Source organism: Pundamilia nyererei, unplaced genomic scaffold, assembly GCF_000239375.1.
Source record: "Pundamilia nyererei isolate P.nyererei 1_Seehausen unplaced genomic scaffold, PunNye1.0 scaffold00115, whole genome shotgun sequence".
In the NCBI taxonomy this organism is placed as follows: domain Eukaryota; kingdom Metazoa; phylum Chordata; class Actinopteri; order Cichliformes; family Cichlidae; genus Pundamilia; species Pundamilia nyererei.
The window spans coordinates 1046123-1062864 of record NW_005187516.1 but is presented as its reverse complement, the minus strand read 5'-3'; the positions used below and the strand labels follow the sequence as shown (position 1 = coordinate 1062864).

At 39.2% G+C, this 16742-nt stretch overlaps 2 protein-coding genes across 2 annotated transcripts; one reads left to right on the top strand and one right to left on the bottom strand.

Annotated features, from left to right (window-relative positions):
- The first annotated feature begins 8 nt into the window (after positions 1 to 8).
- c8a (complement component 8, alpha polypeptide) lies at positions 9 to 7947 on the top strand. The gene is made up of 11 exons (XM_013913117.1): positions 9 to 188; positions 312 to 405; positions 739 to 886; positions 1034 to 1181; positions 3153 to 3342; positions 3415 to 3597; positions 5302 to 5542; positions 5640 to 5771; positions 5893 to 6050; positions 6224 to 6449; positions 7705 to 7947. Exons 1-11 carry the CDS (start codon positions 79 to 81, stop codon positions 7854 to 7856), a joined length of 1782 nt encoding a protein of 593 aa, XP_013768571.1. The 5' UTR covers positions 9 to 78; the 3' UTR covers positions 7857 to 7947.
- A 1319-nt stretch (positions 7948 to 9266) lies between these two features.
- On the bottom strand, positions 9267 to 16277 carry c8b (complement component 8, beta polypeptide). The gene is made up of 12 exons (XM_005741942.1): positions 16195 to 16277; positions 15769 to 15916; positions 14541 to 14688; positions 13609 to 13750; positions 13115 to 13247; positions 11821 to 12018; positions 11418 to 11658; positions 11030 to 11158; positions 10781 to 10944; positions 9947 to 10100; positions 9551 to 9622; positions 9267 to 9421 (listed from the first exon to the last, which is right to left on the bottom strand). Exons 1-12 carry the CDS (start codon positions 16275 to 16277, stop codon positions 9267 to 9269), a joined length of 1767 nt encoding a protein of 588 aa, XP_005741999.1.
- Positions 16278 to 16742: the final 465 nt, after the last annotated feature.

Below are 16742 nucleotides of genomic sequence, written 5' to 3'. Positions count from 1 at the left end.
CTCAGGACCCCTTCAGGATCGCAATATCTGATTTGCGATGTGGCTCTGAGTCTTTAGGAATCGCTGTTTATTTTCGCTATGGGGACATTCCTTCGTTTACTCCTTGGTTTATGCACACTGCATCTGTTTGTCAGTTCTGACACAATTGTTGACGCATCCAGGACGCCATGGACAACAGCTAAAAACAGGTACAGTATTTTTCACCTCACCACTTCTTGCATTTACATCTTAATAGCTTTTATTTATCATATCCCATGCACAATGGGATTTACAAATGGAACTAAGATAATAATAATAATTATGTGGGTCAGGAGGGCCAGAGCTGTGAACAAACCGACACCTATCGACTGTAGAGTGGGGAGCTGGTCATCTTGGACACCATGTGACTCCTGCACAGACAGAAAGGTGATTATGCCTTTTTCACTAAACATTTAAATATGATTAATGTTGTTCACAGTGCTTGGTATGGCTGGCTTGTGCAATACTTTGCTACTGCAACTTTCTTCCAAACACTGACATTTCACAGTTTGTTTTGCAAAGTAACTCAGATCACATCAGGAGAGTCAATAAAGTGGGCCGTGGCTGTACTCTGTCCCCGATGTTCCTGGAAGCTCTCTTATAACTTTATAACTCATCAATAAATATCAAATGTTGTACAATTTTAATTTTACGATTCTTCTACTATGAGCATGAATGGATGAATTCAGAGAATTTAACTCATTTTGAACTTGGTTTTAGTTCAGTTTCCGATACTTAGAGAAACCTTCACAGTTTGGTGGGACTGAGTGTATTGATATACTCTGGAGGAGGGAGATGTGTCCCAGATCAGCCACGCCGTGTCTGGTCCCAGATTACTGCGAAGAGAGCTTCACCTGCAAAGAAACAGGTAAGGACCATCTACGACCATTCAGGCAACAAATGCTGAAGGTGATTTCTCTATGTCTTTTCACTAACATGCATGGCATGCTGCAAGCATTTGTGTGTCAGGAAGTCAATTCTGATAAATGTGCGTCCTTACTTACTTTGTTTCTAGGGCGTTGCATCAGCCGTTCGCTTCAATGTAATGGAGAGCCAGACTGTGATGATTTTTCTGATGAGGATGGATGTGAAAATGTTAACCAGAGAAACGACAAGTGTTCCACCCTCATACCGATCCCTGGTGCGGAGCGTGGCACGCAAGGGTGAATAATGTGCTGTGATGAATGCACATGCACATGTAGTTTACATCACCTATGGAAAGTTGTACAATATGTGACTTCATTAGCAGTCAGTGGCATCTCAGTGGCTACAGCCATCTTTTATATTGTCTATTGTTATGCCTTGAAACTGGCATACTGCTATGACCCTGGTGAAAGCCGCCTTTCAGTATTGTTTGGCCTGCTTGTGGCCTAAGATTTAAACGATTAAAATGCATTTATAAGGTTTTTTTGGTGCATAAATGTAAAAAAAAAAAGGTAATTTTAGCTCATTGCTAGGTGGTTGCCAGGCAACATGAAACTGTACAATTTATAATTCACCCTTTATGGATATAAATGTGGTAAATTGTGGTAAAATAAAAATAATGTCATGTTTTTACAAAATATTCTAGGTGCATAAATGTGAAAAACTACCCAGCAACATTTTACCCATGCTGCTGGGTAGTTGCTAGGCAACACGATGAAGCATAATTTCTGCTATTGATTAAAACCTCAGGGGCCTAATTTTTACCTGTGCGCCAAGTTTGGTGGCTCAACTCCTGATTGTGTAGGACGAGTTGGTGGCCAAAGAAACAAACATGCAAACAGAGATTTTCTGTATTATACTAAGATTTATTTATTTATTTATTTTTTAATCACAACCAGTAGCTTGAGGAAAATGGTCACTCTAAAGTTGTCCTTCCTTTTTGTTTTGGATAAAGATGTGGATTACCATTCATTGAACCATTAGCTTATTCAATTATCTGTAAACTAATTAAAGAAAAAAGAAAAAACACATGCGATGCATATCAGAAACTGACATTTTGCCTTCAAAGTAAAAGTTGCACCTTTTGAAGTTGCTATAAAATAGGACCTAAAATATAACAGCAAGTAAAAAGATTGTTAGCAGATTATTTGCGTGTGTATTTTAAAAAAGAACTCAGTTTTGCCACCCCAAGTCATAATATATTTTGTGTGAACAATAAAATGCAAAGCTGTTTCAAGACCTTATAAATAAAATAACTGCATTAAAATGACCCTGCCACAATAAAAGCATTTTTTGCTTTTTTTTTTTATGAAGGAGTTGTCAAACAATGTCAGCACGGTGGCGTTTTTGCCTCACAGCTAGAAGGTCCTGGGTTTGATTGGAGTTTGCATGTTCTCCTTATATTTGCGTGGGTGTCTCTCCGGGTTCTCCAGCTTCCTCCCACAGTCCAAAGACATGCAGGTAGTGGGGTTAGGTTAATTGGTGATTCTAAATTGCCCATAGCTGTGAATGTGACCGCGAATGGTTGCCGGTCTCTCTGTGTTGTCTAAAAGGTCCAGGGTTTACCCTGCCTCTCCCTCTATGGTAGCTGGGATAAATGTGCATCACAACCCTGATAATATTCACACCCATTGGTGATCACTTGGTAATTGGTGATCAATATTTATGTAATACGTTAATTAAGTACCTCTTCTTAAAGTTTGCTTCTGTAGTTGAGAATTGTTAAAAGACATATTTTTTTACTTTGCTGTAAAACTGTGACTATTTCACTCCACCATCCATTTTTCCAGGGTCACAGGGGCACTAGAGCTTCTCCTAGCAGTTATAGGATGAGAAGCAAGGTATACATAACATAGAGAGATAGACAGCCTTTCATATTCCCACTTGTGGACAATAAACCTATCCCTTACTCTGGACTGTGAGAGGAAGCTGGAGCACCCAGAGAGAACCTACGCTGGCATGGGTGACATGCAAACTCCACACAGAAACATCTGCCTGAATTTTAACCCAGGACCCTCTTACTGACAGGCACCCCTGTGACCCCCCCAAAACAAAATACTTTGCTCCAGAAACAGTTTTAGCTCCAAAATGCCGGTCCAATTGAACCTTTGATTTGATGCATTTATATCACACTATTTCTTTGTCTTGAAAAAGGATAAATCTGTATCTGAATGTAATTTCTTAATTTGCACTGTTCTTCTTTCTTGTAGCTATAATGTTTTAAGTGGAGAATTAATGGATCATGTACTTGACCCAAGATATTTTGGAGGAGAGTGTGAATATGTCTATAATGGCGAATGGAGAAAATTCACGTATGATGCATTCTGCGAGAACCTGCACTACAATGAAGATGAAAAAAACTACAGAAAACCATACAACTACCATACTTACCATTTTATGGTACTGTAATGTTCTGATTTTTCGTTTTATTTTATTCTACAAAAATATTTTAACGTATCTAACCTGTTACAGGCCCAAGCATCATCAAAGGGCTCTTCTGAATATTTTGATGACATGCTGAGCCTGCTGAAAGCAAGGAAAACAGTGTCATCGTCCAAAAGTGGCTTCACATTTGGAATCTCCCATGTGGAAGTGGGACTGGGTGGCAGCAGTGAAAATACATTTCTCAATAACATAACACAGTTTAAAAGCCAGGTATATTCTTTTCACCTGAATATTAAAATGTTTTAAATGAAAACAATTACTGTTGATATTGTTGTTAAAATATGTTAATGTTAATTATTTGAAATCACTGCTAATTCGTTTTTAATTTAGCATAAAATAATTTAGAGTTAAATAGCTTATTTCTAGCTACTGAGGCTACCAGCAAATAATTAACCTATGGCTAACTAGATTGTTTATAAGAGGTCACATTCAATCCAACTGGCTTGAGCTAGCTAGCTCAACAGGTGCCTTAAGCTAAGAACTCTACCTAGCATTAGCTTCAGTGGTCAAACAAGAATATAGTGTCAGCAAGATTGTACAGTACTGTGTGGAACTATTGAGCTCCTCTTCATTTCTTTATATTTTGGGATTAAAATGGTAAATATGTCAATTAAATGTATACAATTCACATCAGTCTGAAAGTCAAGATTTGGTATGACTGCCATTTGCTCTTTAACATAGTCTAAACCAGGGCTGCCCAATCCCAGTCCTCAAGAGCTACTATCCTGCAGCTTTTAGATGCATCCCTACTCCAACACAGCTGAATCAAATGGTTTGATTACCTCTTCAGCATGCCATCATGTTTGGCAAAGGCCTGATAACAAGCCATTCATTTGATTCGGGTGTGTGGGAACAAGGATGCATCTAAAAGCTGCAGGACGGTAGCTCTCGAGGACCGGGATTGGGCACCCCTGGTCTAAACTCTCTAAGCAAGATGTCTTTGAGTAGTTTTCAGGAATAGTTCCAGGCTTCTGGAAGGACGTTCAAAGGAAAATGATCAAAATTATCCCACACTGCTTCAGTGATGTTAATGTTGAGGCAGGCATGCCGTCAGGATTCTGGTTTTTAATGGACCAAAGTAGTTTGGGCTGAGCCTCATAATTACAGAAGCACACGCATGTACAAATTAAGAAAACAATTCAAAAGCTATCATTATTATTTTTGGCTGTGAACTGTGAAGACCAAAGTAAGCGTTCCATTCATTTAAATGTGAGATCCAAAGTGTAATTAAGGAAATGTCATCTTATCCATATGGTTTCTGTCATATTGGTGAGACAAGGCAAGAAAAAAAAGAGACTGAGTGGTGCACTCTTTGAACCATGAAATTGTTACTTAGGGCAATGTGAAACTGTCTCTTGTGACTGGTCAGAATTCACATGTGTTATTATGTTATGTTATATTAAGACTGTGTGTTTGGGATCATTGTCATGCTGAACAATGAACCTGTTACCTATCAGATGCTTCCCAGATGGTATTGTGTGGTAGCTCAAAATATGAAAGTACTTGTCTGTGTTCATAGTTCCATCAATTTCAACAAGATCCAAATGGATCTAGTGAAGACGCATCTTTCAGCTCCACCTATTTTGCTGGATTTTTCTATTTCTTGAGAAGATAACTTTCAGACATCGTTCATCTGTGTAGACTTCTTCCTCTAGTTTTTTTTTTTAAGGACAAACTGAAAAAGTTATCAGTTAAAAGTACTTTGGCAATCACCTGATTAATAAAAAAACCCAACAACAACACTATTTTATGTTCAACCACTGGAGCACCTTGGGTTCAAGTCTGGCCCAGACCCCTTTGCCACAGAAACAAAATATAAAGAACTGAAGGGTGGCACATTTTGTTTCTTTGTATTTTTGTTGTTTCACATTCAAAGTGCAAAATCTAGTTGTTATATTGTTTTTTCCCCCTCAGGATTTAGGTTTCATTTGGCTTAATTCAGAAGTGCAAACCGCTCGCTTCAAGATGAGAACTAATAAGCTGATGCTTCATGAAGATTTCTATGTTTCACTCATGGAGCTCCCAGAGGAATACGACTTTGGGATGTACTCTCGCTTCTTCAACACATTTGGCACCCACTATATCACAGAGGGAACTATGGGTGGAACCGTGGAATATGTCATGATTGTCAACAAAACAAAACTGGAAAACCTAAGTACTGCAGTTTTCCATTTTGTAATCAGAGTACCCTACCACATTATCACATGCGATGTAAAGTAACCCTTGTTTTGTGTTTTCCCCAATGTTTACAGATATTAACGCTGATGAAGCTGGTTCATGCTTTGGTGCCTCGTTTGGTTTGAGTATTCCAGTTGGCAGCAGTGCAGCAATAGAGCCCAAGCTGTCAGGGAAATTATGCAACAAAGAAGGACATTTCAATGAAGGTGAAAAATGGAAATTCTGTCTTTATCTAAATTAACTAGTTAAATTGCTTTATTTGTAACTTTTTTCATTTCTTACAAAAACAGGGTTATAGTTTCTTTTGATTTGTTTTTGTATGCACAGATAGAAAAGGTAGTTCAGCTATTATTGAGGACGTTGTCACAAAAGTAAGCGGAGGAATCACAGACAGCAGCGCTGGTCTGAACGCCATCAGGAACCCTGACATGTACCGGAAGTGGGGGTTCTCTCTTAAATATAACCCAGCACTCATTGATTATGAGGTAACTCAGTAAAGTAAAATTATGTATGAATCAAGATGAATTATATATCTTGCTCTTCAACAAATGTTATAAATCTGAGTGTCATTTATCTCAACACACTGCTGACATCTTCTTGTAATGAACTTTCCTCTTTCTTCTCGTCCTGTCTCTGTCCCACATGCCCTGTAAACTAGATCATGCCGATTCATGAGCTTGTACGTATCAGCACAGCTGCTGACCACGTAGGTGACAGACTGGCCAACTTGCAGCGAGCCATTGATGAGTATCTGCAGCAGTTTAACCCGTGCCGCTGTGCCCCCTGCAGCAACAACGGGATTCCTGTCCTCTCAGGCACGTCTTGTAATTGCATGTGTCGTTCAGGCTACCAGGGGTACGCCTGCGAAATAACCAGCCGAAGAGGTGAGAAGAAGAAACAGGAACAAACTGAACATGTTCAAATCACACACAGTATTTCAAAAGACATTAGAAACAAGTAAAAATACAACTGTGACAAATATTGTAGTCGTAATTTTTTAACATTCAGCAGACAAGCTTCACTTGTATATGACCAGTGTTGGTCAAGTAACTTGAAAATAGTAATTAGTTACTAATTACGGATTACTTCGTCGAGAACGTAATCCTGTTACTTTACTGATTACTTATTTTCAAAAGTAATTAGTTACTTTATTGCCTAGTTACTTTTTTAAAAACATGATACACAACTGAATAAAGCAACCGACCTTTCAGCCCAATTCTATTTTCTGAATAATCCATCATATAAAACTGAATCAAATGAAAAAGTCTCTTTTAAAACTTTGTTTTATTAGTTTTAATCGTTTAACTTTATGCACATTGCATCAAGCAAAAATTAAATTATATATAACATTATTTGATTTGAAGGAATTTGTTTAACATTTAAACCTATTTTCTGCATATTCCATCATATAAAAATTTTTTTGTGTGTTTACACTCACTCTTTCAAATAGATGCAAGTAAAACACAGCAAAAAATAAATAAAATCAAACAATTAGTAGCACTAAGTCCTGTTGCTCCTGAATCTATGTTCACCTGTTTAGCAGGAAAAACAAACACAAACAAAGGACTAGAACAGCAACCTGGACATCGTAGAAATTAATTTGAGAAACTAAACTGAAACTAGAACACAAATGAATAACAAAATACAATAAAACTTAAACACTGGGTCACACGACCCAGTACTGTGACTGTTGTGTGGCTCCATGGTGTAGTGGTTAACACATTCACCTTAAATCCAAAAGCTCCCTGGTTCCAGAAGGGAAGCAAACACAAACCCAGCCTCAGGAGGATCACAAGGTAATGTGCGCTTACTGCCAGTCATCAAGCCCAGTTAGATGGCAGGGTTGTGTCAGGAAGAGCATAAGGCACGCGATCTTTGCCAAATCAAAATGTGTGGCTCCATCTGCTGTAGTGGCCCCTTGGAAAAAAGGGAGCGGCTCCTCTTTACTGCAGACTGTTGCCTTTTGTAGCCCAAAGCAACATAATAGCTGAGCTAGAATGAACCGACTGCGGTGATAGTTCTCCACTGATTCATATTCAAATAGTCATCTAATCTGTTGTTAGTGAAACTCAAAAATTTAGCTGTTAATGGATCTACACCCTACAGTTCATAATCAACACCTTTAATTTTTATCAACAGAAACCAAGGCAGATGGATCGTGGTCCTGCTGGGGGGCCTGGTCACCCTGTACATCGAGGAGGAAGACCAGGACACGAGTGTGTAATAATCCTCCACCTCAGAATGGCGGAGCCACCTGCTTGGGCTCTGCTTCTCAGACTTGGCCCTGTTAAACACTGTTTCTTTCAGATTGCTGAGTGAAGATGTGTTAACTACTTAGTGAGCATATTTTGTATTCCTTTGTAAACATTAAAGTGCTCACAAATAAAAGAGAAAATCGGAATTTCTGTATTTTTCCGAATAAATGTATGTTCATGCAGATTTTGTGTCCAGTCTTTGTACCTGACCATTTTCACAGGAAGGTTTTATTGTTTGCTGAGCCACTTAACACTGACCTATGAGTCATTTAAGCAAAAAAAGACACCTAACTCAAGGGATGAAACGGTATTAAAATTTAGGATGAAAGAACAAATTTTAAATGATAAATTAGGCACCCTACTGTTACTGGCAGCCTGTCACAAAAACATTAATTTGTTCTCTTTTCTTTTGTTTAATTATTTTTCAATTTGATGAAGAATATCAAAGACAACACAAGTTGAGAGGCATAAAATGGTATTTTTGCACCAACAAGCTGATTCCCAAAGAGTCTCTAGCTGAAAAATTGCCATAGCTTGCCACAGTGTGCAGTGTGTCAATAAAAAATTTGAGGAAACTAAACAAGTGGAGGAAAAATGAAAAAGTAACTTGCCTAAAAGACCATCTACAGCAAATGAAAAGTATCTGAAAGACATTTGATCCTCACCAATGAGAAATGGTTGTTAAGACTGTCCAAACTTTGTTTTTGCCTTACATACTGTATTTATTATGATCCTTTCATATGTTTCAATAAATCTCTGCACCTATTTTCCACTGTGGGGTGTTTTTTGGCTCAGGAGGTAGAAGCAGATCATCTACCAAATGGAAGGCTGGGAGTTTGATCCTGGACTGCTCCAGCCTGCATGCCAAAGTATCCTTGGACAAAATGCTGCACCCCAAATTATTCCAAATGGTTCTATTTGAGTGTTAATGTTTGTGAGTGTTAGCTGTAGAGAAAAGTGCTTTCATGAATGGATGAATGAGACATGTTGTAAAAAGCTTTTTGAGCGCTCAAGTATGGCAAAAATAAATAAATATATATACTTTTATTTTTTAAAAGCACTTTATAAGAACCAGTCCATTTACCACTTCTCTCCTTCTCTTTTGGCCTCCACTGCAGAATGACCACGCACCCCAGCACCTCCAGCTCCTCCAGCACCTCCAGCTGCACAGTATTGTACTTTTGTGAATTACTTTAAATCTGACGGTCGAATCTTGTTAACAGAAGCTAAGTATCTGAAACAGGTCGGGATAAAAAATACAAAGACAAGGCCTAGAATCAAGACATAATCCATTGGGGTTAACATTTTTTTTAATACTTGCATAGGGAGATGAAGCATTGTCAAGGAGAATCATCATGTCACACTGGACAGTCAAATACAAGACAAATGTACCCAGACACTGAACATCTCTTTCACAAATCTTTATGGCATCTTTGACAGGGGATTTTAAAAGCAGGCAGTAGACTCTTGCTGCAGTTCTGTGCATGCCCTGCCTCCATTGCTGGGTAGAGGGTTGTTGCACTGTCGACTTCTTGTCTTTTGCCCTCCGCTGCAGGATGACCACGCACCCCAGCAGCTCCAGTTGCCATCAATGGCTATTTCTGTCAGAACGGATCAAACCATACCTCCTGTCAGTGTCTCAGCACAATTAGTGGACATAAACAAAACATATACAACACTGTTACCAGATTATTATTATTATTGTTATTATTTTTTAAAGTTGTCTTAACCTTTTTTCCTATTAGTGATCTCACAGGCTCTTCCAGTATAGCCAAAAGGACAGACACAGTCACACTTTGTACCTGTTAAGAAGAAAAAAAGATATTTCCTTCACTGTCACTATTTGCCATCACTATAATCATCACCAGATATCACATTTAGATTTTGTTTCAGCTGAAACTTAAACAAAACAGTAGAAAAATGGGATTGCACTAAGATGTTGCAATTACTTCTTGAGTCTTTGATGAAAGACACATCCTTATTACATCAAAGTAAAGCTATCATAAGTAGCTTATGATACAAAGTAGTGCATTGAGTTTTCTGTGAATAAATGATGGAGATGGAACAAAGGAATCACTCCATGTTAATAGTTGTTGCTCAACAACAACAACTATCCTCTGGGTTACCTTTCAGAACAGCCACTCCATTGTTGCGACAGGGAGCACACCGGCATGGACTAGCCTCTGCCAGGTACTCTGACAGGGCTCTCTTCAGGTTTCTTTTCAGGACAGCATGCTGGGAAAAGTCTCTGGAGGTCACCAGCTCATGGAGTGGCCGTGTCTAATAAGACATAAATACTGTTTTAAATCCAGGATCTTTTTACTGTCCAAATAAAACTCTCTCCTTTTTTTGTACTGAGCTTACTGGGAAGCTCCACAAGTGCTGAAACCTGACTGTGCTGCAGCAAGGCAGCCTATTTGTCTTTGGCACACTTGTTATTTGGCATCATTTTGTGTTTGCTCTTGCCATTGATCAGCTCGGTTTGTACTTTGCCACTGTGTGATTGTGCCAGTGCTTGTCATGCATCAATTAGTGAGGTCAGATGCCGTGTGGATAATTCCATCACATTTTTGAGCTGAAGCTGAGAAATATTTTTTTTAAAAATGAACAAAATGAACAATTTACTGCATTCATGTAAAAAAAAAATATATATATATATAGACAAAAACAAACACACCCATTGTAGAGTATTATGTGTGGGACTCCAGCATGTAGCACAGCCAAAATAGAAGCAATAGACAGAAAAACTGCAATAGGCCTAGGCTGCTGGGGGGTTCCCAGGCTGGCTGCTCTTCCTGAGCCTGGCTCTTCCTTGCTAATAGAAGTTCATCTGATTATTGTTGTTTTCTTTGTTATTTTAGTATCTTCCCCTTACAATAGAAAGCACATTGAGGCGTCTGTTACTGTGATTTGGTGCTATATAAATAAAATTTAATTGAACTGAAATGAACTGAACTCACCGTTTGGCGAATGAAGTCAGGGTTGAACCGCACACCTTCACCCCATAGCCTCATTAGTTCAGGGGTGGGAAGCTTCTTGGACAACAAAGCAGAGACGGATTCGCTACTTCCACCTCTTACGATAGCAACAAAGTCTTCCACCTCACTGTCAGTCCTTTTCTCCTCTGGAAAGAGACAAATTACTTACTTAAGCTTATTTGCTCAATGTAAGACAGACTGACAGAACTATGATCAAACAGGAGATCCCACCTCCCATCTCGTTCAGCAGGCCATCACAGGATCCTCCGTGAAACCCCAATGATAAATAGATACCGTCTATATTTGCGCCAACCTTTAAACCTGCCTCTACGCAGTTCTTGTAGTCTTCTAAAGAATATTCTGGGATAAAAAGAAAAGAACCCTCAGAGACCATTTCTTTCACGAAATAAAGCAAAGACTAGTTCAAACAGTCTTAAAGTGTTGACAGCTTATTTCTAACAGTAACGGTCTAGGATTTCAAGTTCAAGTTCAAGCAACTTAAAGAAGTCCAGACGCTTTTCTTTGCAAGCCCCTTTGGTCTAGGATTTCTTGTCATGTCATCTAAATATGGAAACAACTGACTGAGAATGCCTAACTAAAGCTTGTTGAGGACTCCTACCTGTCTTTGCAAGCTTCTCTTTGTCCAAAATAATGGTGTGCTCATAGTCTCCTCCGAGGGCAGCCTCGGTGACATAGTGGGTGCCATAGTCCCTGTAAATCTGCCTGTATTCCCCATAATCATAAGCCTGCGGCAGGGCGCGTAGGCGCCGTAGAAACTCGGGGTGTAGCATTAAATCATCCGGCTTCAGCATGTACTGGGCCAACTCCAGCTCTGCCTTGGCCCTCACAAAGCTGTTTGTCTGGGCATCAGAGAATGCAGGTCAAAGTTATCACAATGCCTACTGTGTTAAGAATACAACATACATTTTGGATATGTGGATATTTGAAAACAGAGTGAGAAGTTCAAGGTAACGTAAAGAGATCTGCACGCATTAAAAACAACCCAAAACATGACACCTCACCGTCCCAGAGGCACTGCGAAGTTTCTTAACTGACTTGCTGTATTTGTTATCATTGTAGTTGATGCCAAACTCGAAAATTCCTGGAATGCCAAAGCCGATGGAAACAACGGTTTTGCTAGTGCGCTCCTTCATGGTGTAGTCCATGTAGTCAGAGTAGGATTCAAAAGCCTGCAGGCTAAAATCATAGGAGCCTCTCGTCTGTGGACAAAAAAAAAATTAAATGTTTAGTGTGAAAACTAAATGGTAATGGTTAATTAGTCATATTAAGCGTGAACTGGCCTTTCTGTTCACCCCCATTGAGGTGTTAGCTCAAAAACAAGACAACAAAGGGTGTAGAGTAGAAAACCCTATTTTAAAGTTTTCAAAAATGGCGTGGCAAGATTCACAAGAGCTTTAATCTGTCCCCATACTTTCAAAAATGTGCACCCCTGTGGCACAACCCCAAAATTAAAAAAGGTAAACAAACAATTTACTGGCCACAATGGCACAAAAAAGTTATTTAAAAGAAGAGAACACGCTCATGTCTTTTAATGATCTGACAGTAAAGTTTAATTTGGAAGGACCCGGCCATTAGAGATTGTTTGAAAGATAAAATAAAGCTGTCTCAGGAGACAAATCTTCTAGAGAATTTCATTTTACTTACACCCTTACTTACAAAAAGATCTGGATTGATCCTTTGATAAGGGAACATGGGATTCAATCATCTCTGAAAATGGGTTTTACAGAAGGGAAGCTAGAGGTAAATTTATCCAATATAAAATTCTTAACAGGTACTATTACACACAGATGAGACTTTATAAAATTAGTAAAGATGACTTGTGTTGGAAGTGCAAAGGGTAAGCTAGTGCAAGCTATGTGGGAATATCCACTGGTCTCCCCAATATGGGAAAATGTTTTAAAATATATGGAGGGCTGGGTGAAATTTAAGTTTCCTAGATCACCAAGACTGTGCCTATTGGGGGACAGAGGCGAGGTGCCAGAGCTAGAAAAAGCAGGCTTCAGTGTTAAACACTGGGCTTGTGACCTGTGTTCGTCTTATTTTAACACTTTGGAAAGTGCCTCGGACCCCTACTGTTTCTTTAAATGTTCAAAAAATAATAAAAACTTAAAACAAATAGTCATATTAAGAGTACTTTGAACACAGATGATACTGCAATGATATAACAATGGCATAGCAACATGGCAACATGGCAACAATTTTGTTTTAAAACTTCAACAAACCATTAGTAAATGAATTCGTTTATGAATACTAGACCACAATACTGGACAGAAGTGTGTTTGTCTGCTTTTTCACCTGAAAGGTATACTGTTGTAAGTTGTAGGGCTTCCTGAATCTGACGTCCTGGATGTAGTGGGGCAGGCAGCTGCCTGCATAGTATCTGTTATCAAGCACCACTCCTTCCAGGTTACTGTTCAAGATGTTTATTCTGAAAGAACAGCAATAATTCTGTGCATGGATTGGATTTAGAAGAGTAACATGTAAAGTGTGCGTGTTAGTCCCCATAGGGAAATAGTTCCTCTGCATTTAACCCATTCACCCAGTGAAGCAGTGGGCAGCCACCAGTGCAGCGCCCGGGGAGCAGTGTGTAGGGATGGTACCTTGCTCAGGGGTACCTCAGGGTAGCCGTTCAGTGGAGTCGAACCCCCGACCTTCCGATCATGGGGCCACCACTCTACCTACTGAGCTAACCCTAACATGCTTGGATAGAAGTACAAAGTACATAAAACACAAGTAATAACAATAATTTGGACTTGCACAAGAGACAGACTAGTGGAAACATAGCTCACCCTTTGGCAAGGTTTTCGATTCCCCAGTACTCCTCAGCCTCCTGCCTGCAGGGCTTGGCAACCTTCCTGCAGCCATTTTCATCTGACATGTCCCCACAGTCATCCTCCCCATTACACTGCAGAGTTCTAGGAATACAGCGACCTGACAGAGTAGAGGAATATATGGTGTTAAACCATGACTTCTTTCCAGACAGGCAGTGTGCAGAATAAGTATGTTTGCAGAATTGGATCCATTTTGCAAAATTATCTGTCATATAAAATCAAAAAAATGTGTTTCAAAAGTGGATCTTTACTTTCAAGTGAAGAGTTAGATAAGAATTAGATGAAGAGTTGATTTGATTCTCAACATGTCTCTTTGTCAAGTGGTGGTCATCAGTTTGCTAAGCTTAGGGAATAAAGCAAGTTGGACTCTGCTCCAAATAAAGAATCTTGACTCCAGAAAGTCACAACTTATTCCCAAAATGTAATCTCTCCAGTGAATCCTGGGTCTTCCCTGTGGCCTCTTCCCTGATCACCTCACCTAGGAGGCACTAAGGAGGCATCCTGGTCAGATGTCTCAACCACCTCAACTGGCTCCTTGGATCGTGGAGGACTAGCCGCTCTATTTCAAGACCCCTGCTGACCCCCTGTCACCCTTTGGAGGATGTTCATTTGTGCTGCAATCTCGTTTTTCTAGTCACTCAGAAAATAGCTCAATCCGTAAAATTTATCTAGGTTGGACAGTCAAAAACTTTGTTTAAAAATAGATCATTTACGATTATATAGTGGCTGAACCCAGTAAAAATTAAATTGCTAGATAATTTGAAATTTTCTGACTGGAAAGAAGACTTGATTATATCAAACACATAACAGTAACGTCCATGCAATGTGAATTCTTAAACACTGAAAAACTACTGCTGTGTGGTTTCTATTCCGACTAGTGTTGGAGTTACCTGTTTGGGTGCAGAGGAAGCCCTCACAGAGAGGAACACTGTCACAAGTGTAGCGGGCTGGAACATTACAGGCCTCCTCCTCCCTGGCATGGGAATTGCACTGTTCCCCTCCAAACTGAGAAGGCTGCTCCACTTTGGCATAGCGATACTGTGATGTTGTGGGTCACAGAAACACAAGAGATTTTGCCAGTATCCAATAAGGGTGGCCTGAAAACTGCTCCCGGGGAGCTATCAGCTGAAATCACATTAGCAGGCTCTTTCCACTTTGTCATGTCAAGGTTATTAATCCCTTTACTTGTAAAGTGGATAAAATAGAGCACTGAAGTATATCAGCTGAGTCCTTCACCAGACACTGAGCTCTCAGCTTTCACAAAAACAGGTCACAAGTGTCAAAATGTAGAATGCTCCAGATTTAGCTCTCAATCCTAGCCCCATAGGAATGATTCATCCAGTCTAAACTACGCTAAATTAAGCTAATCTGTGGAAATGTAACATTTGATTTAAGAAGTTTATCTGGCTAGTAATTCTGTGGGGTAGTTCAACTAAAAATAGTATTGCTTGATTTCTGAGTTTGAGATGAAAGATTTTGTTTCAACTTTTGATATTTTAGGAAACATATTTTATTTGCCTTTTGCCAAAAATTCCCATTGAAACAATGCTAAGTTAGTTGCTAATTTAGCATTTTTATATTTAGCATAATTTAGCAGATTTATTTTTAAAATATATAGGTCTTCTAGGCAAATTCTACATTTGGACTAAACCAGGCAAGCCGTTTCCACTGTAGATGATCTACTATTAGCCGACTGCTGCCTGAAGCTTCATGGTTCAGACTTGATAATAGTACGCTCTGCTCATCTACTTTCAAACAAATTCTTTTAAATAGTCTTTAATACCTCTTTTTGTTTGCCCTATCTCTAAAGCAGTCTACAGTATAACCAATGACCAACCACTGTTGGGGGTAAATTCACATGAGGCTGAATCACAGGCTGTTCCACATTCTTGGACTAACAATGACTGTATTTTTTTCAAATTTTTTATTAAAGCATTGCATTCAGACTAAAGTTCTGCTTGTATTTGTCCACTGGTCAGCTGCTCTGTGAGGCAGCACACGCTTAGCTTATGCATAGCTGCATGAATCAGATTGTCTGATGAGATCCAGTCATATTTCTGCAGATTTCACTGTATGTTCTTGTTGATTTAACTAACATCTCATAGCCATTATACTTACTTTCTTCTTTTGACAGACGTCACAACGTGACCATGCGCTCCACTCTGACAAAATGCAATCCACTGGGTGAATTACCACTGGGTCACCCACTGACCGGGCTTGACGACTGCTAGGGTCTTCATTGCTTCCTGTGGCCACTGCAAAGTTACTGTTACATGCAAATTAAAAACTCACATCAAAACAAATAGAGCAATGCGGCACTGGGAGCAAAGGTCATGTGTTTTTTTCAAAAGCATCTGATCAAAATATAATAGCTTGTGAAAGGAACACAGATTTAAGTGTCAAATGAGGTGCTTCTAAACTTCCTAGTTTGTCAGCTGGTCTTTGACAGATAAATAGTTACAACAATTAATTCCTGTGGAACCTACTCAGCAAATGAAAAATAAGCTTATCAATTCATTGCAGTTAAAAAAATTAATCTCCTACCTTAGCAGCACCAAACTCAAAGTAACGGGGAGTAGACAACTGTGCAAATTGATTGCACTGCTCTGTATCACCACAGAAAGCATGTTTGTGTGTTGTGACTGACTGTGAATGAGGAGAAGACACTCTGCTCTCTATGTAAACAAAGCCTGATCAATAATGGACTGTATATGAACTGCTGCCATTAAAGTCAGACGTGGAGCTGGAGTCAGAATACTGCAGGCATTCAGGGCCACAAAGCCAATGTTATGGTGTTGTCTGTGTGGCTGGGACACATACCTCAATTTTACTTAAACATTATAGAATTTGCAGAGCTTGCAGGTTTGGTCAGCCCAAATTATATGGATGTATTTTTAGTTTTCATAAACCTTAGTCTGTATAATCTGTAGGAATCAATGAATCTGGATGCCTATAAAGTATTTCCATTAAAATATGCCAGTCATGAAATATCAAGAGTTTGTAATGAAGAAAATTCCAGCAAAGTCATTTGAATCATGTTTCCCTACGTGTGACCTTTAAGCTTTATTTATCTTGACTGGTTTGCGGGATTT

Coding starts and splice junctions, on each gene's coding strand:
- c8a (XM_013913117.1), top strand. CDS start 79: ATGGGGACATTCCTTCGTTTACTCCTTGGTTTATGCACACTGCATCTG. Junction 1,182..3,152: donor GCGGAGCGTGGCACGCAAGG/GTGAATAATGTG, acceptor TCTTTCTTGTAG/CTATAATGTTTTAAGTGGAG. Junction 6,450..7,704: donor CGAAATAACCAGCCGAAGAG/GTGAGAAGAAGA, acceptor TTTTATCAACAG/AAACCAAGGCAGATGGATCG.
- c8b (XM_005741942.1), bottom strand. CDS start 16,277: ATGCTTTCTGTGGTGATACAGAGCAGTGCAATCAATTTGCACAGTTGT. Junction 10,101..10,780: donor CTGACTTCATTCGCCAAACG/GTGAGTTCAGTT, acceptor ATGTCTTATTAG/ACACGGCCACTCCATGAGCT. Junction 9,623..9,946: donor TGGAGTGGCTGTTCTGAAAG/GTAACCCAGAGG, acceptor TCTTCTTAACAG/GTACAAAGTGTGACTGTGTC.